The 26,749-nt window shown below is 70.7% G+C and overlaps 3 protein-coding genes across 4 annotated transcripts; 2 read left to right on the plus strand and 1 right to left on the minus strand.

The window, feature by feature from the left end:
• The first annotated feature begins 79 nt into the window (after window positions 1-79).
• RTKN (rhotekin) lies at window positions 80-10,316 on the plus strand. Its single transcript, XM_063336195.1, is given in 14 exon segments — window positions 80-440; window positions 5,296-5,495; window positions 5,609-5,670; window positions 5,850-5,903; window positions 6,005-6,122; window positions 6,317-6,455; window positions 6,457-6,542; window positions 6,619-6,713; window positions 7,491-7,597; window positions 7,972-8,103; window positions 8,178-8,343; window positions 8,828-8,932; window positions 9,847-10,088; window positions 10,090-10,316. Coding segments are annotated over 14 exon segments (1,722 nt in total). The 5' UTR covers window positions 80-329; the 3' UTR covers window positions 10,195-10,316.
• Window positions 10,317-10,418: 102 nt separating this feature from the next.
• Window positions 10,419-17,999, minus strand: LOC134516234 (drebrin-like). The gene is made up of 14 exons (XM_063336194.1): window positions 17,871-17,999; window positions 15,874-15,926; window positions 15,664-15,776; window positions 15,468-15,542; window positions 14,776-14,916; window positions 14,509-14,586; window positions 14,172-14,323; window positions 13,524-13,578; window positions 13,351-13,425; window positions 13,122-13,242; window positions 12,082-12,981; window positions 11,855-11,973; window positions 11,377-11,434; window positions 10,419-11,275 (listed from the first exon to the last, which is right to left on the minus strand). Exons 1-14 carry the CDS (start codon window positions 17,954-17,956, stop codon window positions 11,175-11,177), a joined length of 2,127 nt encoding a protein of 708 aa, XP_063192264.1. The 5' UTR covers window positions 17,957-17,999; the 3' UTR covers window positions 10,419-11,174.
• A 2,303-nt stretch (window positions 18,000-20,302) lies between these two features.
• On the plus strand, window positions 20,303-26,694 carry LOC134516352 (rho-related BTB domain-containing protein 2-like). 2 transcript variants are annotated; one of them, XM_063336445.1, is made up of 9 exons: window positions 20,303-20,668; window positions 20,870-20,973; window positions 22,832-23,017; window positions 23,121-24,052; window positions 24,434-24,552; window positions 24,862-25,012; window positions 25,264-25,352; window positions 25,505-25,610; window positions 25,692-26,694. In XM_063336445.1, the coding sequence occupies exons 1-9, from the start codon at window positions 20,477-20,479 to the stop codon at window positions 25,859-25,861; spliced, it is 2,049 nt and encodes a 682-aa protein (XP_063192515.1). In that variant the 5' UTR covers window positions 20,303-20,476; the 3' UTR covers window positions 25,862-26,694. The 2 variants fall into 2 exon arrangements, with proteins under 2 accessions (XP_063192515.1, XP_063192517.1); XM_063336447.1 differs by lacking the exon at window positions 20,870-20,973 and having other exon boundaries at window positions 20,534-20,668.
• The last annotated feature ends 55 nt before the right edge of the window (window positions 26,695-26,749 follow it).

The raw sequence follows: 26,749 nt of genomic DNA on the forward strand, positions 1-26,749 counted from the left end.
CCGCCATGTCCCCCCCCCCAACACCATGTCGCCACAGCTGCCTGCGCTGAGTCAGGCCATTGTCCTGCCCGTGCCAGGAGCCACCCGGTACTGGCCCCGCTGCCAGCCCCATTCCTGCTCCGGCTGCCGCCAGGCATCCCAGTGCTCCCCGCAGCCACTCGGGTCGGGATCGGTGCTTCCCGGTGCCTCCCGGTGCGTCCCGCCCCCCCTGCCAGGTGCGGCAGTACCGGGGAGGGGTTTGCTCCGGGCTGGGAGCCCAGGAACATTCCTGTGGGAGCCAGAGCGTTCCCGGGACCAGCCACCAGCACTGGCACCGACACCGGCACACAATGTTTTGCCGTAACCAGCGGAGCCGGGTGACGGTGGCCCGTGGCTCGGCGCTGGAGATGGAGATCCGACGTGGCCGATGCCGGCTCAGCCTCCTGGCCGACTCCCCGCAGGTACGGCACCGGCACCGGCATCGGCACCGGCACCGGTACCGGCAGCCAGGCCGCGCAGGCAGGGCGCCGGCAGCCGCTCCCCGCCTCCCCCCGTCTTGGAACCCGCCGCCCTCGTCCTGCCCGTCCTGCCCGTCCCGCCAGCAGCACCGGCCGCCACCGGCCCAGCCGGGATTTCCCGCCACGCCAGCCAGCTCTCGCCCCGGCAGAGCGGGAAGCGCCCGCGCCCCCGGCATGGCCGCCCTCGCCACCGGCAGCGTGCCAGGCCGGCGCGGCGGGACCGTGGCCCCGGCACCCCATGGCTCCCACTGCTGCCTGGGGAGGCCCGGTGCTGGGGGCCGGTGTGGGGCGGGGGGACACCGGCACCGGGCAAGGGCCGGATCCACACCGGGACCCCTGGTGGGCTCTGTCGTGGCAGGGGCCACAGGACAAGGAAGGACCCTCGCCCCTGCTGGGCACGTGGCCCCCGGCCAGGCACGAGGCACGGGGGGGGCTGGTGCACCCGAAGGGGGTCCTGGTGTGCTCTGTGGGGGTCCTGGTTGCCCCAGTACCGTCTGCACATGGTGGGGGGGTCACCGGTGCACACGGGGGGTCCGGGTGCACTCAAGGGGAGGGTCCCAGTTTCCCCAGTACTGGCTGCACACGGGGAGGGGGGTTACAGTGCACTTGGGGGGGGGGGTGTCCCGGTGTACTCGGGGGGGGGGGGGGGGTGTCCCGGTGCACATGAGGCTTCCTGGTGCACCCGGGGGGGGTGTGTGTTGTAGTGTACGCACAGGGGTCCCGGTGAGCACGAGGGGGGGGGGGGGGTGTCCCGGTGCGCTCGAAGGGGGGTCCCGTTGCACGGGGGGAATCCCGGTGTTCTCAGGGGGGGCGCTTCCCAGTGCACGCACAAGGCTGCCGGTGCACTCGGGGAGGGGGTCCGTATGCACTCAGTGCAGGGGGTCCCGGTGCACGGAGGGATGGGGGGGTCCGGATACACTCGTGGCAGGGGCGGTCCCGGTTTCTCCGGTACGAGCTGCCACATATAAGGGGGGGTCCCCAGTTCCCCCAGTACCGTCTACACATTGCGGGGGGGCCGGTGCATACGTGGAGGGGGCCCGGTGCACAGACGGCGGGGGGGGGGGGGGGGGATATCTCGCCGCTAGGGGGCGCCCCCCCGCCGCTCCCCCCTCCCGCCATCCTTCCCCACCCCGGTATCCCGGAGCCGCCGTTGCCGCCGGTCCCGCCGTGGGTGGGGGCGGGCGGGGGGGCGGCCCCTGTAAGCGGAGCCGGCGGAGGAATGGCCGGGGGGGGGTGGCGGTGAAAGGCGGCGGGAGGGAGCCGGGGAGGGGGGGGGTGGGAGAGGCGGGCCGGGGGCGGGCGGGCGGGCGGGCGGCCGCCGCCTTCCTGTACGCGCCGCGGCGGAGCAACGGAGCGGGAGCGGCGGAAGGTACCGGAGGCGGTGTATGTGTGGGGGGGTGTTGTTTCGCGCTGCTGCGCCCACCGGGGCCGGTAGGGGGCGGCGGCGGCGGCTGGCACCGGGACCGGCGGGGGGGACGGATGGAGGGGGGGGGGGACCGGGCCCCCGGTCCCCCCCCCCCCCTCCATCCGTCCCCCCGCCGGTCCCGGTGCTCCGTCGCCTCCCTGCACCCCGATCCGATCTCCTCCGTCTCAGCCCGAACCGGTCCCGGTCCCCGGCACCCCCCGTCCCATGCACCCCTTGTCCTGTCCCCTGCACCCCTTTCTCTTGTCCCCGCACCCTCCGTCCCATCCGTGCACCCCATCTCCCGTCCCCGGCCCCCCCACCCCGCGCCCCATCCCTGCACCCCCAACCCTGCCCCCCTTGTCCTCCTCCCGTCCCCTGCGCCCCGTCTCCTGTCCCCTCCGCCCCATCCTGTCCCTGCACCCCGTGTCCCCTCCCTCCTGTCCCCCAATCCCTGCACCCCTTGTCCCGCCCCCCCCCATCCTCAGCACCCCTTATCCCATCCCTGCACCCCCCCCATCCCCCTTCCTCGCCCCCCCCCCCCCCCCCCAAGCCGCCCCCGCTGCCCTTTCCCGCACAGTGTCCGGTTGTTCGGCGGGAGGGGGCGGTTGGTACCCGGTGGGGAGGGAGTCGGGGGGGGGGGGGGGGGGAAGCAGCCGGTACCCGCGGGGGGGCCGATGAAAGGGCCCTTTTCTCTCCGCAGGCGTGGGGTTGGGGGGGGGGGGACGCAGAAAGACCCGACTCTTGACCGGCGCTGGATGCGGTGGGGTCTACGAGTGGGGAGCCGGGGTGGATGCGGGAAAGTCCCCCCACCCCCCCCAGCCCCCCCAGAATAACCGGGGGGGTCCCGGTGGTCCCCATGGAGGTGGCGGGGAGGGGGCAACGCCTTCAGATGCAGGAGAAGCTGCGGATCCTGGAAGATCTCAACATGCTCTATATCCGGCAGATCGCCATTAGCCTCCAGGTAGGAATTGGAGGACGCCCCCCCCCCTTCCCAACCAGGACCCCCCGGAACCTCCCGGACCCCGCGGAACCCAGGGTCCGGGTAGTGGCGGGGGGGTCCCAGGAAGGTGGAGAGTGCTCCCCACCGATCCTCTCCTTGGGGGGAGCATCCCCCCATATCCCACTGGTGGTGGTGGGGGGGGTCTCTCCAGGAGGATGGGGGGGTGGTCTTGACGCGGGGAGGGGGGGGGGGGCAGTTCCTGGTTGCCACCCCCCCCCTCGCCCGCTGCTCGGGGTTATTTATAGCAGGCGGTGACGTCACTGCGGCTCCATGGGCAGGGGGCCCGGGGGGTGCAGGCAGCGCGGGGGGTGCAGGCAGCAGCCGGTACCGGAATGGAGCAGCAACCGGTACCGGCAGTGAGTTGGAGGGGTGGGGGGGGGTGTATGTCTGGGGGTGTCCGTGGTGCCTGGGGTGCATGGCACGTCTTGCGGGGGGGGAGCGTGGTGCATCCGTGGGGGCACGTGGTCCCCCTGTGGGGTGCATGATGGATCCGTGGGGCGCGGGGCACGTCTGGGGGATGCATGGCACATGTGTGGGGTGCGTGGCACATCCGTGGGGGGGCATGGTGTATCGGTGGGGCGTGCCATTCCCCCGTGGGGTACACGACGTATCCGTGGGGTACGGGGTTCCCCTGGGGGTATATGACATATTTGTGGGGCGCGTGGCACGTCCGGGGGATGCGTGGCATATCCATGGGGCGCATGGTGTATTTGGGGGGGGTATTGTCATTTCCTCGTGGGGTACACAATGTACCCCACGTTGGGGATGTGGGGTACATGCAAGTGGGGTGTGTGACACATTTGTGGGACGCGTGGTGTGTCTCTGGGGCGCGTGGCACATCCATGGGGGGCATGGAGTATCTGTGGGGTGTGTGGCTGTGTTGTGGGGCACATGATGCATCTGTGGGGTGCATGTCAAATCTGTGGGGCACATGATATATCTGTGGGGTGCATGGTTGGCCCGTAGGACACATTATGTATCTGGGGGGCGCATGGCACATCTGTGGGATACATGGCAAATCCGTGGGGTGTGTGGCACGTCTGTGGGGTGCATGGTGTATCTGTGGGGTATGTCATTCCCTCGTGCGGTACATGATGTACCCCACATTGGGGATATGGGGTACACGCATGTGGCGTGCGTGACACATTTGTGGGATGCGTGGTGTGTCTGTGGGGCATGTCGCACATCCATGGGGTATTTGTGGGGTGCGTGGCTCTCTTGTGCGGCACATGATATATCTGTGGGGTGTATGGCAAATCTGTGGGGTACATGATATATCTGTGGGGTGTGTGGTTGCCCTGTGGGACTCATTATCTCTGGGGTGTGTGGCACACCTGGGGGATGCACGGCAAACCTGTGGGGTGCGTGGCGCATCCGTGGGGTGCATGGTGTATTTGTGGGGCGTGCCGTTCCGCTGTGGGGTACATGATGCGTCCGTGGGGTACGTGGTTCCTCTGTGGGGTACATGATGTATTCGTGGAGCGCATGGCACATTTGTGGCATGCATGGTGTATCTGTGGGGTGCGTGGCACATCCATGGGGTGCATGGAGTATCTGTGGGGTACAAGGCTCCCCCGTGGGGTACATGATGCGTCTGTGGGTTGTGTGGCGCATCTGTGGGGCTGTGTCTGTGGGGTGGGGTGGTTCTCCCATGGGGTACATGATGTATCTGTGGGGTGCATGGCTTCGCTGTGGGGTACATGATATATCTGTGGGGTGCATGGTTTATCTGTGGGGTGCATGGTTGCCCCATGGGACACATGTATCAGTGGGGCATATGGCACAACTGGGGGATGCGTGGCAAATCTGTGGGGTGTGTGGCACATCTGTGGGGCGTGTGGTTCCCCTGTGGGGTAGACGATGTATTTGTGGGGTACGTGGCACATCTGGGGGATGCATGGCACATCCGTGGGGCGCATGGTGTGTCTGTGGGGTGTCTTTCCCTTGTTGGGTACACGACGTGTCTGGGGTACGCGGCACATTTGTGGGGCGCGTGGTATATCTCTGGGGTGCACGGGATGGGGGACCCCGGCGGGCAGCTGTGGGGGCCCGGGAGGGTGACCCCAAGGAGCCGGCAGCTACGTGGCCCTGGGGGGGGGCACAGGGTGTTGATTTGGTGGCTGCAGCAAAAGCTGGTTTGGGATGGGGGGGTGACAGAGGTGGCCATGGGGACCGTCCCCTGCTGTGTGTCTCTGGTGTCGTCCCCCCCTTGCTGGGCGCCCCGAGCTGCGCTGAGCCAGGGGTGCGTGGCTGGGGACCCCCCGAAATGTGTGCGTGGCTGGGACACACCCCCCCCCCCCCTCAAGGGGTGCAGAGCTGGGGGTGGCCGTGATCCGTGGAGCCGGTGACAGCCCCCATCCCCGTGTTGTCCCCCGGTCTTTTTGCCTTGCCAGGACACGGAGATCCAGCGGAAGATGGAGCGGGAGCTGCGGCTGCGGGAGGGGGCCTGCAAGCTGCTGGCCGCCTGTAGCCGGCGGGAGCAGGCGCTGGAGGCCGCCAAGAGCCTCCTGGTCTGCAACAGCCGCGTCCTGGCTTACATGGCCGAGCTGCAGCGCAGGAAGGAGGCGCAGGTGTTGCGGCGGACGGCCAGGCGGTGAGCACCCCCCCCCGGGCTTGGGGCTGGGGGGGCGGAAGATGGCGGGGCAGCCGTCGCAGCCCCCCCATCCATCCTTGCTTCCCCCCCCGCCCCGCCTTCGCCCCCCACAGCCCTTCGGATGCCGGCCCCACGGACGAGCGCCTGCCCTGCCGGGGAACCGTCTGCATCTCAGGTATGGTGGTGGTGGCGGTGGTGGTGATGGGGGGTGTGTGTGTGGGGGTGTCCCACCACGTTTCCCACCGCAACCCGTCATGGTGGGGGGGGCTGGTGGGGGGGGAGGGGTTCCCCGCGGTTGCGGGGTGGGGGGGATGCTCAGCCCCCCTCGCCGCCCGCTTCCCCCCGCTTTCCCAGACCTGCGCATCCCGCTGATGTGGAAGGACACGGAGTATTTCAGGAATAAGGGAGGTGAGTGAGGGGGCGGGGGGCGGGTGCGGAGGCGGGGGGGGCGCGGGGTGGGGGAGGGCTGCGCTTCACCCCCCCACCGCCCTGACACCCCATCCCCGCAGAGCTGCACCGCTGCGCCGTCTTCTGCCTGCTGCAGCTCGGGGCGGAGATCCACGACACCCCCATGGTGCTGGTGGACCGGACCCTCACCGACATCTGCTTCGAGAGCGCCGTCCTCTTGTGAGCCCCCCACCCTGGGGGGGGGGAACCCCTGCCCTCCTCTGCCTCCCCCCGGGGGGACCCCTGCCTCCCCCCGGGGGGAGATCCTGTGGGGGTGGCCCAGAGGGTCCTGAGGTGAGATGTCACCCCGTCATGGCCACCCCACTCATCCCGTGTTTTGTCCCCCCCCAACCCCCCCCCCCACCCTCCACCAGCTCGGAGGCCGGTCCCGACTTCGAGTTGAAGGTGGAGCTGTACAGCGCGGGGTTGGCAGGGGGGTCGGCGCAGGGCAGCACCCCCAGGAAGCTGGCCACCCGCCTCAGCACCTCCCTGGGACGTTCCTCCGGCAAACGGTGTGCGCGCCGCCATGGACGGGGCTCCCGGCAGCCCCCCGGGCAACGGGGGCACCAGCCCCCTCCTCCTGCCGGCCCCCAGCGTGCCGTGAGTACCCCCATCCCCACCCCCCTCCCTTCCATGTCTCCATCATCCTTTCTCCCCTCACCTGCCGTCCCCCCAGGGGTCCCAAATTCCACCTGCTGGCACATGCCGTCCTCTCCCTGGCTGAGGTGCAGGATGGCTTCCGCACCCACGACCTCGCCATCGCCAGCAACGGTGAGCCCACGTGGCACGGCACGGCACAGCGCGGGTGGTGGGGCTGGGGGCCGGGCAGGGTGGGGAGAGAGGGGTCTGGGGACTGGTGAGGTGCGAGGACAGGGGTCTGGTGGGGTGGAGGTCAGATGGGTCCGGGGTCCTGGCTAGGCTGGGGGGTCTGGTGGGATGGAAGTCAGATGGGTCTGGGGTCCTGAGGGGTCTGGGGGGTCTGGTGGGATGAAAGACAGATGGATCTGGGATCCCGGGGGGTCTGGTGGGATGAAGGACAGGTGGGTCTGGGGTCCTGGCTGGTCTTGGGGGTCTGGTGGGATGGAGGTCAGATGGATCTGGGGTCCTGGGTGGTCTAGTGGGACGGAGGTCAGATGGGTCTGGGGTCCTAGAGGGGTCTGGTGGGATGGAGGTCAGATGGGCCTGGGGTCCTGGCTGGTCTGGGGGCAAGATGTGTGCGGGGTCGGGGGGGGGTGGGGAGCTGGTGAGCTGGGGACAGGGGACTGGGATGGGGTGGAGTGGGGAGAAAAAGGCACGGTGTCCTGGTGGGGCTGTGGGAGAGGGGGGGTTGGGGGGCTAGCAGGGTGGGAGGGAGGGATCTGGGGGACTTGATGGGGTGAGGAGAAAGGAGTCTGGGGGGGGTCCTGGCTGGTTTGGAGGGGAGAGATGAGTCTGGGGGCCCGGTGGGGTGGGGAGAGGGGTCTGGGGTCCTGCCAGGGCAGGGAACGGGGAAGCGGGGCGCAGGTGGGGGTCCATGCCAGGGCACCCCAGGCGACTGTGCCCCCCCAGAGGAGAGCTCCTTCTGGCTGCCCCTCTACGGCAGCATGTGCTGCCGCCTGGCTGCACAGCCCCGCTGCATGGCCGCCCCCGTGACCAGCGGCTTCCTCCGGCTGCAGGTGAGCGCGGGCTGGGGACGGAGATGGGATGGGACAGGGATGGGAATGAAGATGGGGACATGGATGGGGATGGGACAGGGACGAGGACGGGGATGGGACAGGGATGGGGACAGAGAGGGGGACAGGGATGGAGATGGGGATGGGATGGGTGGGTGATGGGGACAAGGACAGGTGGTGGCACGAGCCCGCTGGGTCTCGGCAGTCCCTGCCAGTGGGCTCTGGACTGCGGTGGGGATGGAGACCAGGGGATCCCCATGCTGGGGAGGGGGCTGCCCCCATTCCCCCACACTGGGCAGGGACGGGGTGCGGTGGGGCTGGGGATGACCCCAGGGGTCCGGGGTCAGCCGCACTGATGGTGCCGGTTCCATGGGCAGCAGCCGGGGGCCGAGGCGCAGAGCGGGGCCCGTCTGTACTGCGTCCTGCGCGGCACCGACCTCCTCTGCTACCACGACCCCGGCGAGGCCGAGGCCGGGCTGGAGCCGGCCCTCACCATCGCCGTCAACAAGGTACAGCCGAGGTGGGGGGGCTGTGGGGGCTTTGGGGAGCTGCAGAGGGCTGAGGGCTTCTGCCGCCGCCGCAGGAGACCCGCATCCGCGCGGCGGAGCGGGAGGGGCGCGGGCAGCCCCACGGCATGGCCGTCACCAACCGGTACGGCGGCGAGGAGGTGACCCACACGCTGCTGGCCGAGAGCCGGGCCGAGGCGCAGCGATGGATGGAAGCCTTCTGGCAGCACTTCTACGACATGAGTGAGCGTGGGCGGCACGGCAGGACCCCCATCCCTGTGGTGTCCCCATCTCTGGTGGGACCCCATCCCTGTGGAACCGCAGCCCAGTAGGAGCCCCCCATCCCGGTAGCACTCCCCAGTGTGGTGGGACCCCTAGCCCTCTAGGACCCCATCCCGGCAGGACCCCCATCCCAGCAAGACCCCAGCCCAGCAGAAGCTCATCCAGGTGGGACCCCCAGTCCAGCAGGACCTCATCCAGGCAGGACCCCCATCCCAGCACGACCCCTGTCCTGGGTGCATCCCTATCCTGGCAGGAACCCCATCCTAGGGGGACCCCCATCCTGGCAAGACCCCAGCCCAGCAGAACCTCATCCAGGTGGGACCCCCATCCCAGCACGACCCCTATCCTGGGTGCATCCCTATCCTGGCGGGAACCCCATCCCAGTGGGACCCCCATCCCGGTGGGATCCCATCCTTGGGGTGCTGACCCCCCCTTGTGCCCCCAGGCCAGTGGAAGCAGTGCTGTGACGAGCTGATGAGGATCGAGGTGCCACCACCACGCCGGCCACCCGCCATGCTGCCCCGGCAGGGCTCGCTCTACCACGAGATGGGTGAGCACTGAGGCTGCTGGGGGGGAACATTGCGGGGGGCTCTGCCTCTGTCTCCCTCCTCTCTGCTCTCCGCTATCTTGCCGCCGGGTGGCCCTGTCTCTGCCCCCCCCGGCACTTCCCTAACACTGCTGTTCTCTCCACTGCCCTTCTGCCCCTTCTCTGTCCTCTCTCTGTCCCCCCCACCTTTTTCTGTCCCCTCGCCTGCCTTTCTCTGTCCCCTCTTGCTCCTCTCTGTCCCCTCCCTGTCTCTCTGTCCTCCCTGTCCCTGTCCTTCCCCCCATCTCTGGCGGCTGCAGCCCTGCCTGGCCCGGCCGTGCCCCCCTCCGCCTGCGAAGGGCTCCTGCTGCAGGATAACGCCGTCTCGGAGGAGATCCGGGCTCTGCTCTCCTCCTATTACAGTGACAGGTGACGGGCGGGGGGCCGGCGGGGCGAGCCCACCGCGCCACAGCCCACGGCACCACTGGGATGGCCGTGGGGATGGCTCGGACACGGGGCACATCCCGGCTGCCCTGGCTCCGGGGCACATCCCAGCTCCGGGGCACGTCCCAGCCACCTTGGCCATGGGGCACATCCCAGGAACCCCAGCCACAGGACACGTCCCAGCTGCCCTGGCTTTGGGGCACGTCCCAGCTCCAGGGCACATCCCAGCCACCTCGGCCATAGGGCACATCCCGGCTGCTCTGGCTCTAGGGCACATCCCGGCTGTCCCAGCCATGGGCCATGTCCCACTTGCCCTGACTCCGGTGCGCATCCCAGCCATGGGTCACATCCCAGCCACGGGGCACATCCCGGCTGCCTCAGCCACGGAGCGTGTCCCAGCCACAGCCTGGCCCTTGGCTGGTCCCGTCCCCCTGGTGCAGGAGCAGGGTGGTGGTCCGGGGGGGGGTCCGGCTGACCCCCGCTCTTCCCCACAGCTATTGATCCGTCCGACGACATCGAGGCGGTGACAGACATCCTCACGCAGCGGGCGGGGGGCCGGGTGCCGGGGACCCCCCCGTGGCTCTCCCTCTTCGAGGAGCCCCCCCTGCACGCCACCCCCTCTGGCCGGGCGACCAGCCCCAGCCCCCCCGCCCGCCGCCCCTGGGGCCGCCCCCGCACCCTCTCCCTGGACGCCAAGCTCAGCACCCTGAAGGGGCGGGGGGCCCGGCGGGCGGCCCCCCCCCCAGCACCCCTTGCCCCACGGCTCCAGCTCCTCCAGCAGCGGCAGCAGCAGCCCGGCCATGGAGCACGACCACCCCGGCCCTCTCCAGTCCCAGGTCTGAGCCTCAGGACCCTCGGGGGGGGACATGGCACCCTCCAGCCCCCAGGGTGGCTGTGGAGGGGTGACACGGCAAGGGGTCCTGCCCCAGGGCGGGGTGGGGGGGGAGGGGGTGCTGAGCCCAGGGAGGGCGGGGGGCTCCCAGCTTCTTTTCTTGGGGAGAAACTGGAATTTCTGCCACCCTGTGCCTGGGGGGAGGGGGGAGGCGTGGGGACAGGGTAGGCTCAGGGCAGACCCCTGCCAAAGGGGTAGGGGGGGCTGTTGCACCCCCCAGGGTGTGTGCTGGGGGTTGACACTCCCCCACTCCCACCCCCCAGTTGCAAGGTGGGTTCTGGGGGCTGAACCCCCCGCTCCATTGGAAGGTGGGTGCTGGGGTCCCCCCCAGGGTGGGTGCTCAGGGCAAACCCCCACATACAGTGGGTGTGGGTCTAACCCCGGGGGGTGCGCAGGGCCCCCCCTAGCTCTGCTTTACCTCTCTTCTAACCCTGGGGGTTGCCTGCCTCAGCCCCCACTGCAGCCCCCCCACCTGCCACCCTTCCCGGGGGGGGCAGCGCCCCCCGGCAGGGACCAGCCCTGGCCCCCTCCCCGGGGCCGGGGACCCAAAGCTGCCACCTCATTAATATGCATTAAAAATTTATTTAACAGCCACTGTGTCTGATTAGGGGGAGGCTTGGGGTAGTGGGGGGGTCCCTGGCCTGGCCTCCCTGGGGTGGGGGTCCATGCCCCCCACACCCTGTGCCACCACCAGTGAGGCGGGGGCGGGGGGCCTCCCAAAGCTGCTTATTGGGGTGCAAACGGGGGGCTGTGGGGGGGCTGCAGCCGCAGCCCCGGGGCTGAGAGTGAGTGTGTGTGGGGGGCTGTGCTGGGGGGAGGCCATGGGAAGGGTCTGTTGTGTGTGGGGCAGGGTTGTCGGGGGGGAGACAGGACTGGCAGCTGAGGTGCCATCCAGGTGCCCCCCAAGAGGGGCTGCTGCGTCCCCCCCGGCTACACGGCGTGGGGGGAGAGGTCCTCGTCCTCGGCGGGGGGGCTGGTGCCCCCGGGCAGCTGCGGGTGGGGGGCGTCACGGGCCAGCAGCAGGGCAAAGCCTGGGCAGAGAGAGAGGGTCAGGGGCTGAGCCCGGAGGGGGAAAATGGGGGGGGTAGAGAGGTGGGGGGGGGGTACGGGGGTGGGGGCGTTTGGGGGGTACCTGGCTTGTCTTTGTGCAGGGGCTGTGGCAGGAGGATGCTGTCGCTGGGCTCATCCCCCTGCAAGACAGAGCCCTGAGGGGTCCCCACCGCCCCCAGCCGTACCCGGCCCCCCACCCTGGGGACTCCCCAGCCCCTTTGCCTCCAGCCCCCCCAGCCTTGTCCCCTGCCCTGTCCCCCCCCCCAACCTGAGCCTCCAGCCCTGTCCTGTCATGCCCAGACCCATCCCGTCCCCCAGCCCCAAAACCACTCCCAAGTCTTGTCCCCCACCCAACCACTTGACCCAGTCCCAAAACCATCCTTCCCCCCTACCGCGCCCTCCCAGCCCCATCTCGTCCCCCACCCCCAGCCCCAAAAACACCCTTCGGTCTTGTCCCCCAGCTTTCCCCACCCCAACCATGGCCCCCTGTCCCAAAATCATCCTCCCCCAGCCCCATCCCATTGCCCCAAACCCCACACTGACCCAACTCAGTGCTGTACCTGCCCCGGGAGGGTGTCCTGCTCCCAGGGGGCCGGCCAGCCCCCCTCCTCATGGCCCTTGATGCCGTTGTGCCCCAGGTTGCCCAGGGCTGGCTCCTGCCCCGCCTGCCCCACAGACCCTATGGGGAGAGGAGCAGGCTGAGCCCCACGCCGGCTGCAGCGCCCAGGCAGGGGTCCGGGGTGTGGGACCCCCCCAAGCCCCAGACAGAGGGGTCCTGGCCACCCACCTGTCTGTGGTTCCTGGTGGGGAAGGGCCGGATCCCGCGGCAGGCTGGGGGGGCTGGGGCTGCGCGGGGGGGTCCTGGCCTGAGGCATCAGGGCAGGTGTCAGCCCGGGCAGGGGGGACCCCCCCTGGGAGGCTGGGACCCCCTTGTCCGGCCCCACCAGCAGTCCTGGAGACTCCCATGCCGGGGGGCTGGGGAGGAGGATGGTATCCAGAGGGGGCCCGTCCTCATCCTGGGGGGTGCCAGAGGGGCTGGGGGGAGGCAGAGTTATGGCCTCCTTGGTGCCCAGGGGGGGCTGACAAGGGGGGCTGCTGGGGGGCCCCAGCCCAGGAGTGCTGCAGGGGGGCAGGGGCTCTGCCCCACAAGTGCTATCAGGGGAGCCTGACCCGGGGGGGCCGGGGGGACACCCCATCCTTGGGGGACTGGCAGGGGGCAGGGGCCCTGGCCCAGGCATGTGGGGCGGGGACCCTGCCCCTGCCAGGCTGGGGGGACTCCAGGTGGCAGAGGGAGGGGGGGAGCCTGTCCCTAAGGGGCTGGACAGAGGGGGGGGCCCTGTACCCACAGGGCTGGGGGGGCTCCCCGTGCTGGCACAGGAAGGGGGTCTTGTCCCTATGGGGCTGGCAGCAGGGGATGCCCCTCTCCCCGTGGGGCTGGTGGAGGCACAGGGAGGGGTCCCTGTCCCCGTGGGGCTGGTGGGGGTCCCGGTGGGAGCACAGGGAGGGGTCCCCCTCCCCGTGGGGCTGGTGGGGAGGGGAGGCTGGGGTCGGCGGGGGCTGGGGGGGGGCGCAGCCCTGAAAGCCCCAGGGTGGAGGGGTCCAGGTGAGGGTGGAGGGTCCGGCCGGCGGAAGATGAATGCCGACTCCGTCAGGCTGCGCTGGTACCGCAGGAATGGCCGCCGGGCACCTGGGACACAAGGAGGGGGTCGGTAGCTATCCCTGCCCACCCGGCGGGCAGCAACCCCCACCGCTGCCCCATGTCCCGTGACAGGCAGCACCTGCACCCCCAGACCCGGCATCGTCACCCCCTGCCATGGGGGCACCTACCGGGCCTGGTGCCGAGGGGGGAGGCAGGCAGCGGGGTGCCGGAGGTGGACCCTGAGCGCTCCCGCTGCCGGAAGAAATCCCGTGGGTTCTGCGAGCGCTGGGAGACCAGGACAGCCGCCTCCTGCCGGCACCCAGAGACCCATCAGTGGGGCCACGCCATGGCCATGTGGCCCCACGGCGTGGCCACGGCCACCCGGGGCAGGACAGGTCGCACGACCCCGGCACTCACGGCCGCCTTCTCGATGGACTCGCTGCGCCGGCTGCGTTCCCGCATGGCCTCCTCGTGCTCCCGCTGCTGCTGCTCCTGCGGGGACAGAGCACGGCCGGGCAGCCTGACACCGGGGTGCTCCCATTCACGAAATGCGGCCCCTCCCAGACCCCCAGCCCGGCCGCCCCACTCACCCATCGCGCCTTCTCCTTCCTCCGCTCCTCCGCCTCCAGCCGCGCCTGCTCCTTCCTGCGAGGGCAGGGAGCGTCACGGGGGTGTGGGGGACATGGGGGCACAGGAGCTCTCGGAGCCATGTGGGACAGGGAGTGATGGGCATGGGGAAGCTGAGGGTGCAGGGGACTGGGGGTCCCATCATAGGAACCCATGGCGAGGGTGCTGATGGGGATGCTGGCACTGTGGGGTGCAGGGGGCTGTGGGGCCCACGGTCAGAGCACTGATGGGGCTAGCGGCACTGGGGGGTGCAGGGGGCTGTGGGTCCCACCATGGGCACCCATGGTCAGAGCACCAATAGGGCTGGGGGCATTGAGGGGGTGCAGGGGGCTGCGGGTCCCATCGTAGGAAGCCATGGTGAGAGAATTGATGGGGGTGGTGGCACTGTGGGGTGCAGGGGCCGTGGGTCCCACTGTGGGCACCCATGGTCAGCACCGATGGGGCTGGGGTCACTGTGGGGTGCAGGGGGCTGTGGGTCCCACCACGGGCACCCATGGTCAGAGTCCTGATGGGGGTGGTGGCACTGTGGGGTGCAGGGCGCTGCGGGTCGCACCATGGGCACCCGTGTGGTGGCCGGGCTCGCGTGTCCCGTCCCACGCCCCTGCCCTCACCGCTGCTCCTCGATCATCCGCTCCTTCTCCCTGAAGCGGAGCTCGCGCTCGGCCGCCTCCCGCCTCTCCTCCTCCATCCGCTCCCGCTCCCAGCGCTTGCGCTCCTCCAGTGCCCGCCGCCGCTCCTCCTCCTTGCGCTGCTCCTCCTCGCGCTGCGGCCGCACCACGCTCAGCATCGGGACCCTCACCGGCCTCGGCACCGGGACCCCCACCAGGCTCGGCCCATGGCAGCCCCTCGAGGCCAAGCCAGCAGCCGTGATCCCGGTCCCGGGGATGCCGGGGGGGTCGTCGGGGATGCAGTCAGCACCCATGCCCACCCATGCCCCCCACCCCTCACCTCGGCCTGGGCCCAGAAGGAATCCCGCTTGGTCCGGCGTATCTCCAGCGCCGGGTTGGTCTTGCGGTAGTTGGTGCCCTGCGGGGACCGAGCTGGGGTCTCAGGGCAGGACCCCCAGGGGTCGAGTCGTGTGTGTCCCCCCCCCCAGTCAGGGACCCCCAGGATGGCACTGGGAAGGGTGGGCGAGAGCCTCATCACCCCACCGGGTGCCCTCCTGGCTGGTCGCCATCCCTGCCGGCATGTCACCCACCAGGACCCCCCACTCACCACCAGCTCCTGGGCATCCGGGGGGGGCATCCTCCTGGTGAGGGCGGGAGCGGCGGTGGGGGCCAGCTTCGCCAGTGCTCGGCTCAGTCCCTCCTGCGTCACCTCCTCGGCACGGCGGGCGCTCAGCACCACGCTGGCCTCCTGCCGCCAGAGACGGGATGGCGTCACCCCCCCACCTCCCCCCCCACACCCGCCCCAAGCACCCACAGCCCCCCCACGGGACAGATTTGCAGCCTCCCCAGGGAATCCTGGCGCCATTCCCTCGCACGCGCTCGCCATGCTTCAGATGTGGGGCCGGATCCAGATGTGGGTGCCAAATCCAGATGGGGAGCCGGATCCAGATATAGGACCCAGCTGGATCTCCAGGGGCTGGGACATGGGAGCGGAGGGAGGGAGGCCGGGGCGGGGGGGAGGGGGGGGGGCAGGATCCCACCAAGCAAGGGCAGGATCCGGCTGGGGAGGGCAGGGAGCCCAACCACAACCCCGGCTCGTCGGCCAAGGCTGGGAACTGGGAACGGCAGCGTCTGAGTCAGCAGAGCCAGGAATGCACCCGGCGCAGCAAGCAAAGGTCGGGGCTGGCCGGGATGAGGTGGGGGACACAGGAGGGCGCACGGGACCCAGTCCCCAGCCCCCCCCGCCCCCTGGGGCGGGGGGGGCTGGGGACTGGGTCCCATGCCCCCCCAGAAACTCACCCTAAAGAAGGCTCTGATGGCGGGCAGATGCCCGGCACACGCCTCGCGTTGGGACTCCGGTGCCTTCTCCCCGACCTGGCACCGGCACACACCGCTTAGGCTGGCACCCCATGCCATGTCCCTGTCCCCCGGGACCCCGGGTGGAGGGGTAGGATGCTCAGAGCCCCCCTCCCGCCCAGCCAAGCCCTGTGCTCACCCAGTTGATGAGGACGACGCGGTGAGCGCCGGTGCTGGGGTCTTGGATGCGGCACAGCCCGTACATGATGCTGGCGGTGGAGAATTTTTCGGCCAGCTCATCCGGACCCCCAGCTACAAGGAGGATGTTGGTCGGCAAGGGCGGGGGAGTGAGCACAGTGGGACCCCCCCCGGCACCCCCCCCCCTCCTTCAGCATTGCTCCCCTGTTACCTCCAGAGTCCAGGAGCTTGAGGTCATGGTGCTTCTCATAGCCAAAGACAGCCCTGGGGGGGGCAGAAGGGGAGGGGGGGTCAGGATTGGAGGGGCAGCAGAGCAGCACGGGCAGCTGCCCTCGTCCCTACAAGGTCACCCGTGACAGGCAGCGTGGCCACTCGGACGTCCCCGGCTGCGGCAGGCGGTGGCCACCGACCTGCTCCGGGCAGCACTGGCCGGCGGGTGCTCCCCCCAAGGGCAGTGGGGCCAGCGGCAGTCGCTTTCCTGGGGGAGTCAGGAATTGCCCTGGGGAGAATCTGGGGGCAGGGAGGACGGGGGGGAGGCAGCCTGGAGACCTGCCAGCCCGGGGGCACCCTCTGTGCCCCCTGCCGTGCCCCCCCTGTGCCGTCTGCCTGGGCTGAATTCGTGGAAGTGCCGCCGGCAGCATCCGCCCTGGGGACAATGGGGCCGCGGGAAGCGCCACAGCGGCACGGCCCACCCCCGGCCCCCCGGGCTGTCCCCAGCCCAAGCCCCTCGGGGCAGTGGTGGCATCTCCCAGCACCGGGGCTGGCACCGCACACAGTGTCCGGGACCCCTCACGCAGACCCTGACCCCGTGGCCCCCACTGGCCCCGTCTTCCCCCTGCCTGCCCAGAGATGGGGAACAGCCCCGGCCCCCTGGCTGTGCCGGGACCCCCTGCCTGGGGCTGGGGGGCCGAGAGGGGGCCGGGGACGCCTCGCTGGCAGAGGCCCTGGCTGGGCATTCCCCGCCGGCTCTGCTGCCTCTTTGTCTCCGCATGGCTCCGATTACAGGCGCATGTGGCGGCATGCTGTGTTCCACGCCGGCTGGGACACGGCATGGCACGGCACGGCTCCGGGAGCAGGCGTGCAGCGTGGCACGGCACGGCACGGCACCGCATGGCAGGACATGGCATGGCACAGCAAGGCGTGACATGGCATGGCGCGGCATGGCAGGGCACGGCATGGCACAGCCAGGCATGGTATGGCATGGCATGGCGTGACACGGCACAACATGGCACGGCACGTCATGCTGGCTGCACGCGGCAGGCCTGGCCGGCGGCAGGAACAGGCCCTGGCCTCGGGCCAGCCAAGTTCCGGCACGCTGGCCGGGACAGGGGACAGAGGGCATTGCTCGGGCGGCCGGTGGCCTCGGGGCCGAGCCCTGCATGCTGCCGCAGGGCTGCGAGGCGAGGGGTGGCCGTGGGGGATGGCGCAGCTCCGGTGCCATCGCCCCCAGCACCGGCGTGGCACCGTCCCGGGACCCCCACACCCCGGGGCAGGGCAGGACCCCGCTTTCCCACCACGGTGCGGCCCGGGGAGGGTGGGGGGCACAGCCGCACACCCCCCTCAAGCCATAGGGCGCAGCCGGGCAGGGCGCCCCGATCACCCCGGGCACCTCCGGCCCCTTCCCCATCCCCGGCCCACCCGGTGACCGGCAGCAGGAGCCGGTGCCGGGGCTCGACTGCTCCCCCCGGCCCCGGCACTGTCCCCCCGGTGCAGCCCCCCCAGGCCGTGCCGTGCCCCGGGCGGCGGCGCCGCTCCCAGCCCGGCGGCGGCGGGACCGGGCGGGGCGGGGCGGGACCGGGCGCCCGGTTCCCAGCGCGGCTCGGCGGGCGCAGCGACGGGCGGGGCTCAGCCCCGGGACGTCGAGCCCGTCCCGGCACCCCCCTGCCCCGGCACCCCGCGGCCCGCGCTCCGGCCGGGACCCCGGTGCGCCCCGGACCCCCCCAGTCCCGCTGCCGGTGCGTTTCGGACCCCCCCGCCCGCGTCCCGCCGAGCCCGCAGCCACCGCCCGCACTGTCCATGCCGGTGCCCGGTGCCGATGCCCGTTCCCGGTACTAGTTCCCGGTGCCGATGCCCATGCCCGGTGCCTATGCCCGGTCCGGCGCTAGTACCCGGTGCCCCTTCCCATTCCTGGTGCCGGCGCCCCGTTCCCTGGTATCCAACCGTGTTCCCGGTCCCGGTGCCCGTTCCCGCTCCCGTTCCCAGCCTCACCAGTTGGTCCCGGCCCGGGGGTTGCCCACGTCCTCCTTGGCCGCCAGCAGCGCCAGCCGGTGCCTCTCCAGCCCCGGGGCCGCCATCCCGCGCCCGCCGCCCCGCAGCCCCTGCGCCCGCCCCGCCCCCGCCGCCCACGGGCGGGACCGGGCGGCACCGGGCGGGGCGCGGGGCGGCGGCGGCGCCAGCCGGGCGGGGCGGGGGGACGCGGGGCGCTGCCGGGGCCCGCTGGCCGGGAGCAACCGGGACACCCGGCACCGGGACGCGCCGGGTCCCACTGGGACGCGGGTGGGGTGCGGGGTCCCACACCGGGATGCGGGTGCCGTGCGGGGTCCTGCGCTGGGACATGGGTGCAGCGTAAGGATCCTGCACCGGGATGTGGGTGCAGGGCAAGGTCCCACTGGGATGTGTGTGCACGTCCCAGGGTCCCAATGGCTCGTGGGCGCTGTACACAGGGTCCTACACTGGGACATGGGTCCTGTGCCAGGATCCAGCACTGGGAAGTGGGTCTCACACTGGGATGTGGGTGCTGTGCAGGGTCCCACTGGACTGTGGGTGCAGGATCCCACTGGGAGGTGGGTGCAGGTGCCAGGGTTCCAATGGCTCATGGACGCTGAACAGAGGGTCCTGCACTGGGACATGGGTGCTGTACTAGTGTCCCACGGTGGGACATGGGTGCTCTGCCAGGATCCAGTACTGGGAAGTGGGTCCCGTGCTGTGAAGTGGGTCCCACACTGGGACGCGGGTGCTGTGCAGGGTCCCACTGGGATGTGGGTGCAGGTCCCAAGGTCCCAATGGCTCGTGGGCACTAAACACAGGGTCCTGCACTGGGATGTGGGTGCTGTACTGGGGTCCCGTGCTGGGACATGGGTGCTTTGCAAGGATCCAGCACTGGGAAGTGCATCCCACATCGGGATGTGGGTGCTGTGGCAGGATCAAGCACCGGGAAGTGGGTCTCGCACTGGGATGTGGGTGCTGTGCAGGGTCCCACTGGATTGTGGGTGCAGGTTCCAGTGTCCCCATGGCTCGTGGGCACCGTACCCAGCGTCCTCCACTGGGACGTGGGTGCTGTGCGTGTCCCAGGGGAGCAGCACCCGGGACTGCGGGCAGGATACGGGAGAGGGATGCAGGATGCTCAGCTCGGGCTGGGGCTGGCGTGGGGGGGGGGGGTCCCGTCCCCCCGTCCCCCGTCGGGCGCCAGCTGCCCTGTCCCGGCGGAGCCGCGCTCGGCCCGTTCCCTTATTTGGTCACCGCGGCCTCCAAATCCCAAAGCCCCAGAGAGGGAAAATATTTGCAGCAGCTGGAAAACGGGGCCTTGGGGCTGGGGACGTCCCCGGGCCCCCCCTGCCCAGGGTGGGCAGGGGGGGCCCGGGGACGTCCCCAGCCCAGGGCCAGGTGCCACATGCCACCCTCCATGGGGGTCCTGGGGGTACCAGAGGAGGGCCACGGGTGCTGGTGTGCCAGGGGTGGGGACACAGTGCTGGCGCAGTGGGTGTGGGGGGGGTCCAGGGACCTGGCAGCATGTCACGGGGTGGGGGGGGGGGACAGGATGGGACCCACGGTGGGCACAGCCCGCTCCTGCCCTGGGTCCTGGGCGTGGGGCCATGGGGCTGGGAGCAGTGCTGGGGGGACACAGGGGAGGGCTGGGGACACGGGGCAGTGCTGGGGGACACGGGGCTGGGGACGTGGGGCAGTGCCGGGGGGTACAGGGCAGTGCTGGGGACATGGGGCAGGGCTGGGGGACATGGGGCAGTGCCGCAGGCTGACGGTGCTACTGGTGTCACTGGTTTGTACTGGAGCGCTCTGATGTCACTGTTTTCACCCGCGCATACTGGTACTGGTGGTTCATACTGGTGTGCACTGGTGTCCCTGGCGTCACCGTGGTGAGTGAGAGGCGGGCGCTGGCTGCGCCGGTAGTCCGGTCTGCGGGGGGTGAACGGTGTCACAGGCGCCGCTGGTGTCACAGCTGTCGCTGGTGTCACTGGGGTTGCTGGTGCCGCTGGTGTCGCCGGTGTCGCCGGTGTCCCCGGTGCCGCCGGTCCCTGCCCACCCCGCTCCCGGTGCCCCCGGTCCCCCCGTTCCCCCCCGCCCCGTCCCCGTCGGGGGTGGGCGGGGCGCGGAAGAGAGGCGTGTCCCAGAGACCCCGCCCCTCCCGAGGGGCGTGGCCTCCGCGCGCGGCCGGCCGCGAGGGGTGGGGTAGGGTGGTGGTGGAGGGGGGTGGGGGCCCGGTCACGTGGCGCGCGGCGCCCCCTGGCGGCGCTCCTTTGTCCGCGCGCGGGCGGGGCCGCGGCGGGGCGGGCGCGGATTGGCGGGGGGGTGGCGGGGCGGGGCGGGGCGAGGCCGGCGGCGCGGTCGCGGATTGGCGGGCGGGGCGGCGGGGCGGTGCCGGCGGGGCGGGGCGGGGCGGCGGGACGGGCGCGGATTGGCGGCGGGGCGGGGCGGGCGGGGTAACGGGCCCGGGCGGCGGCGGCGGCGGCGGAGCGGGCATGGGCGGGGGGCGGCGCTGAGCGCGGCCGCTCCCTGCGGGGCCGCTGCCCGGGGGCCCGGTGTGTCCCCGCCGGTGCCCGGTGTCCACGCCGGTGCCCCCGGTGTCGCCGCCGGCGCCGATGGACCTGGACGTGGACTACGAGCGCCCCAACGTCGAGACCATCAAGTGCGTGGTGGTGGGCGACAACGCGGTGGGGAAGACGCGGCTGATCTGCGCCCGCGCCTGCAACGCCACGCTCAGCCAGTACCAGCTGCTGGCCACGCACGTCCCCACCGTATGGGCCATCGACCAGTACCGCGTCTGCCAGGAGGTGCGGGGCACCGGCGGCACTGGGGGGGGCGGCAGGCACCGGTGGGGGGGGGAGGGGGGGGGCGGGAGCGCCGAGCAGCCTGAGCGGGGGTCGCCGGGGCCGGCGGCTGTGGAGCGCTCCGGGGGGTGCCCGGGGGCGGGGGGCGGCTCTGGGGGGGGTCGGGACCGGGGCGGTGACGGCGGCGCTGCCTTGTCCGGGCAGGTGCTGGAGCGCTCCCGGGATGTGGTGGACGAGGTCAGCGTCTCTCTCCGCCTCTGGGACACCTTCGGGGACCACCACAAGGACCGGCGCTTCGCCTACGGCAGGTGGGACCGCGGGTGCCCCGACTCCCTTCACCGGCACCCCGAGCCCCGCCACCGGCACCCCAGTCCCTGTAATTGACACCCCGACCCGCCTCTGGCACCCTGATCCCTGTCACCGGCACCCCCACCCACCATTGTCACCCCGATCTGCCACCGGCACCCCCACCCCATAGCCCTGCCCCAGCCCTGCCCGTCCTGGGGGACATGGAGCCGAAGGGGCCCTTTGGGCTCTTGCCAGCGCCCAGAGAGCAGCTCTGGCACCCCAAATCCTCGGGGGGGGCTGGGAGTGCCCCCACCCCCCCAGCTGGGGGGGCTGCTTTCGGCACCCTGGGGGCATCATGGCTTCAGCTCGGGCAGCAGCGGGGCTGTGCGCCCCAACAGCCCCCTGCCCCGGGTGCTCATGGCTTCCTGGGAGGACCCGGCACCACCCATGCCAGGGCTGCCTTTTGGGGTAGGGGGAGGCTCTGGGGTGCTGATTGGGGTGCCTGAGGCCCCCACCTCCCTGGGGGGCTGGGGGGGGGGGCAGACCCTGGGTGAGGGTCCCATCCCTGCAGGGGCTGAGCCCCCTATGCCGTGGGGCAGAGCCAGGGGCCCTTTCAGCTCGATAAGTCACCCCACAGAGGGTCCTCAGGGCTGGGTCCCTCCGTGGGAGCTGCTGGCACGGCAGTGGGAGAAGCCTCCGGGCTGTGGCGGAGCGGTCACTGGCCCTCTGGCCCCCCCTGCTCCCTGGGCTGTAAACACCCCTGTTCCCCGTGGCCGCTGACACGTCCGGGCTCTTATCACCCGCTGCACTGTGCCAGCGCGGCTCGGTGCGCTCTAATCTCCCCTCAACACTGCCCCGGGGCCAGGGGCCACAGTGGCCCCACAGGCTGGGGGCACCCCTCGCTGGGGGATATGGAGGGCTGCCCCTTCCTGGGCAGCCCAAGGTGCTTGGTGCTGCCCGCCCCACCGAGGCTGCCGGTTCCCACCCTGCAGGGTGGTGGGTGCCACGTCCCGGCCCTGGCTGGCATCGCCTGTGGGTGACCGGCAGCTCCTGTGCTGGCCGGGGGCCCGCGGGAGGCGGCGGGTGGCGTCTATCTTGGTCCCTGACACGGGCCCGTCTCCAAACGCGCCTCCTGGTCATGTCTCGGCAAGGCGCAGACTAAAAACAAACCAGGTCTGGGGACACGTGGCTGCTCCCGGCCGCCTTATAAGGCGCCGGGGGTGGTGGGGACCTGGGCGCTGCTGGCACCTCCCGCATGTCCCCTGTCACCTTGCCCAGGGAAGCTCCCCTGAGCCACTGGCAGTGCCGGCGCAGGGCTGGGATGATGGGGACAGCGCGACAGCCCCACGCCGGGTGCCGGGAAGGGGCTTGGGGTGGCCGGGCAGGGTCCCTGCAGCCCTGTCCATGCCGGTGGCTGGCACCTACTCCAGCCCTCACCCAGTCGCTCTCTGTGGGCTTCTCCTTGCACCCACTTGTGCTCGGCCACTGCCCCAGCACTCTGTGGGGTGTTTCTGGGGCCAGCACAAGCCCCATGCCGTGCTGAGACAGTCCTGTGCTGTACCCAAGCCGGGGCAGCCCTTTGCTTGGCTGACCATGGTGACTCAGAACCCTCAGCTGCCTCCCTAGTCCCAGCTGCCCCTGTGCGTGGCCGTGGGGCTCCCCATGGCCGTGGGGCAGAGGGGTGGGGGTGTGGGGTCCTGGGGTGGGGGCAGCTGGCTCCAGCGATGGGTGTCCCTGGACAGGGATGGGACCTCAGTACTGTTTCTTGAGCCAGAGGAGGTGCAGGGGGCGGCCTGGGGACACAGAGTGACAGCAAGTCACGCGGGGGCAGGGCTGCCCTCACCCTCCTCCTCCTCCTCTTCCTCCTCCCGGCCGCAGGTCGGATGTGGTTGTGCTCTGCTTCTCGCTGGCAAACCCCAACTCCCTGCGCCACGTAAAGACGATGTGGTACCCTGAGATCAAACACTTCTGTCCCCGGACGCCCATCGTGCTGGTGGGCTGCCAGCTGGACCTGCGCTACGCCGACCTGGAGGCTGTCAACCGAGCCCGCCGCCCCTTGGCCAAGTGAGGCTGCTGTTCTGGGTGGTTGGGGGGTGGTGGGACCAGGGGGCTGGCTGGAGACCGGGCCCCTCCGCATGGTGACATGGCCCTGCTCTGTCCCCCCCAGGCCCATCAAGCCCACGGACATCCTGCCCCCGGAGCGGGGCCACGAGGTGGCCAAGGAGCTGGGTGTGCCCTACTACGAGACCAGCGTGGTGGCCCAGTTCGGCATCAAGGACGTCTTTGACAATGCCATCCGGGCCGCCCTCATCTCCCGCCGGCACCTCCAGTTCTGGAAGTCCCACCTGAAGAAGATGCAGCGGCCGCTGCTGCAGGCACCCTTCCTGCCCCCCAAGCCCCCACCACCCGTCATCCAGATCCCCGACCCGCCGGCCAGCCGCAGCTGGGGCCCCGCCGCCCTCTTCTGCACCCCGCTCTGCGCCGATGTCGTCTTCCAGCTGCAGGGCGGTCAGCGGGTCTTCGCCCACCGCGTCTACCTGGCCACCTCCTGCTCCAAGTTCTACGACCTCTTCACCCTGGAGGGGCCGCGGGGGGGGTCCAAGGAACCAGCTGCCCGCACAAAGAGCCTGGACGGGGAGCGGGGGGTCCTGGCCGAGGGGGCGCACACCCCGCTGCGGACTTCCCAGAGCGATGACACCCTGCGGCCGGTGGCGGGGGACGGTGCGGTGCCCAGTGGTGGTGGCAGCCGTGACCTGTCGGCCTGGGGCCGCGGCTTTGTCAGCATGCGCTGGGAGCTGGTGGCTGACCCGGTGGCCGGGCGGGAGAAGCGGATGGCAGTGGTGTGCATGGACCAGCGGGTGCAAGCGGAGCCCTTCCGTGCCGTGCTGGAGTACCTCTACACCGGGCGGCTGGACCAGGCCCGCAACGACCTCATGCAGGTGGCCACCATTGCCGAGCTGCTGGAGGTCTTCGACCTGCGCATGATGGTGGCCAACGTGCTCAACAAGGAGAGCTTCATGAACCAGGAGATCACCAAGGCCTTCCATGTCCGCCGTGCCAACCGCATCAAGGAGTGCCTGGGGAAGGGGGTCTTCGCAGGTAGGGTGGTTCCTGGCTTGGGATGGGGGCAGAGGGAGGGTCACAGGGGCTGCCTGGGCTGGGGACATCACACAGTTCCTTCCTCCCCCTCCAGCCAGGAGTCCTGGCTCCCACGGTGTCCTGTGGGGACCCAGAGTCCCAGACACTGTAATCCCCCTCCCACCACTGAGACCATTGTGCTCTGGGGTCCCAGACCCCTCATCCCTTTCCCGTGATGTCCCTGGCAGCCATGTGGCAGTGACACGCTCCCTGGCATGGGTCAGCCATGGGGGGGGCTGCAGGTGGTGCCTGGGGTGTGTGTCCCTGGACCAGCCGTGACAGGGGCTGGGGTGGCCGAGGGGCGCCTGTCCCCACACTGAGGCCATCCCCTTGCCGTTCCAGATGTGGTTTTCCGCGTGGACGACGGGGCTGTGCCGGCACACAAGCCCCTGCTCATCGCCGGCTGCGACTGGATGATGGCTATGTTCCGGGGGGCTTTCCGGGAGAGCTACGCTGCCGAGGTGAGGGGCTACAGGAGGGGGACAGGGACGGTGACGGTGGGAGGGGTGTCCCCAACGCTGTGCCATGAGACTGCTGGGAGGATGGGAGTCCCTTGGCAGCGCCAGCTCTGCCCAGCTGGCTCGGACCCCCTGGGCTTGGCACGCATGAGTCCTGCTTTCCCTCTTCTTGCTGGAGAGAAAGCGGGGAGCCGTGTGGGGCGGGAGGGCTGTGCCAGGGCAGGCGCTGCCGGTGGCCGGGCACAGTCGGTCCTCCCGCAGGCTCTGTGTGCCGGCCCCCCCCCGCTACACCCGACACCCCCTGTCCTGCAGGTCTCCCTGCCCGGCACCAACTGCGCCTGCCTGCGCGCCGTCCTCGACTTCCTCTACACCGGCGTCTTCACCCCCACGCCCGACCTGGACGCCATGGAGCTCCTCATCCTCACCAACCGCCTCTGCCTGCCCCGGCTGCAGGCGCTCACAGGTGAGGCCCAGCTGCCCCCCCCCGCCCTCCCCCAGCCCCTGTTGACGTCACCTGTCAATACAATTATGTCACTGCGGGGATGGGGATCGATGTGTCCCCAGGGAGTTATTAACGGGGTGCTTATGTAAGAGCCGGAGGAGCACGGCTTACCCCTGGGGCGCCGCCCGGCTTGCTGGGGTGCACGTCCCCAGCGTGCGCAGCCCCCCCCGCCCCAGGGCACTGATGTCCCCCGTGTCTTTTCCCCCCCCCAGAGCAGTACGCTGTGGACGAGCTGCTGCGAGCCTTCATGCAGCGGGTGGAGATCGATGAGCAGGTCATCATCTACCTGGAGATGACGCAGGTAGGTGGGGGGTGTGAGCCCTGCGGCTGGAGGGGAGGGGGGACCCACAGATCCCCACGGGGCAGGCGGTGGCGGGGCTGGGGGTTGTCGGTGGTGGGGTGTGTTTGTCCGGGGGGGGGACATGACACTGCCATGCACCGCTCTGCCCACAGTTCCACAACGCCCGGCAGCTGGCCGCATGGTGCCTGCACTACATCTGCACCAACTACAACAGCGTCTGCCGCCGCTTCCCCCGGGAGATGAAGTTCATGTCCCCAGGTAGGGGGCTGGGGGGATGAGGGCAGGGACACGGGACGCGGTGGGGGTGCCGTGACAGGCTCTGATGCCGTGTCCCCGCAGAGAACCAGGCGCACTTTGAGCGGCACCGCTGGCCGCCGGTCTGGTACCTGAAGGAGGAGGACCTGTACCTGCGCTCCAAGAAGGAGCGGGAGCGGGAGGAGCAGCTGCAGCGCAAGCAGCACACCCGCAGCAAGTGGTGCTTCTGGCGGCCATCGCCCCACGTCTCCTGAGCCGGGGGGGTACGGCTGGGCTGGGGGCCGCCTGCTCGGCCCCTCTCCCTGCCCTGCCAAGGGCTGCCTCCCCCCCGGCTGCGGCCCGTTTACACCCCCTCAACCCCGGCTTGTTTACAGGCGCTGCCGGACGCCGCTCGCTGGGTCACGGCCTGTCCTCCCCGCTGTCCCACCGTGCCTTTCCCCGGCGCGGGAGCGGGGCCGGCCATGCCGAGCCGTGCCGTGCCGTGCCGGCAGGGCCCCCTCCGCCCCGGCCAACGCTGGTGCTACCTCTGACCGAGCAGTATTGTGGGGCTGGGGGCAGGCAAGGAGCTGGGGGGGGGCTCTGCCGGCCTCGTCCTCCTCCTGGGGACTCCCCCACCCCGTGCCGGGTGCTCCCCCGGGAAGGGCTCTCTGGTGCTGTATTTCCCCCCTCTCCAACAGAGGCGGGTGGGGGGCCAAGCTGTGAGTGGGGTGCAGGGCAGGAGGGTGGGGTGGGCGTGGGGGTCCCTGGGTGCTTGTATGGCTGTAGGAGCTGCTCCTGCCTGGGGGGAGGGCAGCCTGCCCCCCCCCCGCAAGCTCATCTCTGTGCCTTGGACGTGCCCCTGCAGGGCTACGGGCTGTGTCCCGGTGTTTGAGGGCTACCGTCCCCGGCCTGGGGGTCCCGGGGTCCCCGGGCTGAACTGCACAACTGTTTTTACACTTTTTTACCCCCATCCCATGAGCACACCGGCCCTCGGGCCCCCCTCCCTGCCCCCAGGGCCCCCCCCCAGCTGCCCCAGCACTGTGAGGGGGACTGCCCATGCCTCTCAGCATCGGCTGTTTTAACCTTTAATAAAGCCTTTTGTAACGGGCCTGGACTCTGCTCTTCTCCCCCCCCAGCCCATGGTGCTCAGCCATTAACCCCCC

This window comes from Chroicocephalus ridibundus, chromosome 5 (assembly GCF_963924245.1).
Source record: "Chroicocephalus ridibundus chromosome 5, bChrRid1.1, whole genome shotgun sequence".
In the NCBI taxonomy this organism is placed as follows: Eukaryota; Metazoa; Chordata; class Aves; order Charadriiformes; family Laridae; genus Chroicocephalus; species Chroicocephalus ridibundus.

Excerpts from the sequence above, each read along its gene's own strand:
- LOC134516234 (XM_063336194.1), bottom strand. The coding sequence starts at position 17,956 with ATGGCGGCCCCGGGGCTGGAGAGGCACCGGCTGGCGCTGCTGGCGGCC. Across the intron at positions 15,777-15,873 it reads CAAGCTCCTGGACTCTGGAG|CTGGGGGTCCGGATGAGCTG; the intron begins GTAACAGGGGAG and ends TCCTCCTTGTAG. Across the intron at positions 11,974-12,081 it reads CCACCAGGAACCACAGACAG|GGTCTGTGGGGCAGGCGGGG; the intron begins GTGGGTGGCCAG and ends CTCTCCCCATAG.
- LOC134516352 (XM_063336445.1), top strand. The coding sequence starts at position 20,477 with ATGGACCTGGACGTGGACTACGAGCGCCCCAACGTCGAGACCATCAAG. Across the intron at positions 20,669-20,869 it reads AGTACCGCGTCTGCCAGGAG|GTGCTGGAGCGCTCCCGGGA; the intron begins GTGCGGGGCACC and ends TTGTCCGGGCAG. Across the intron at positions 24,053-24,433 it reads GGGGAAGGGGGTCTTCGCAG|ATGTGGTTTTCCGCGTGGAC; the intron begins GTAGGGTGGTTC and ends TTGCCGTTCCAG.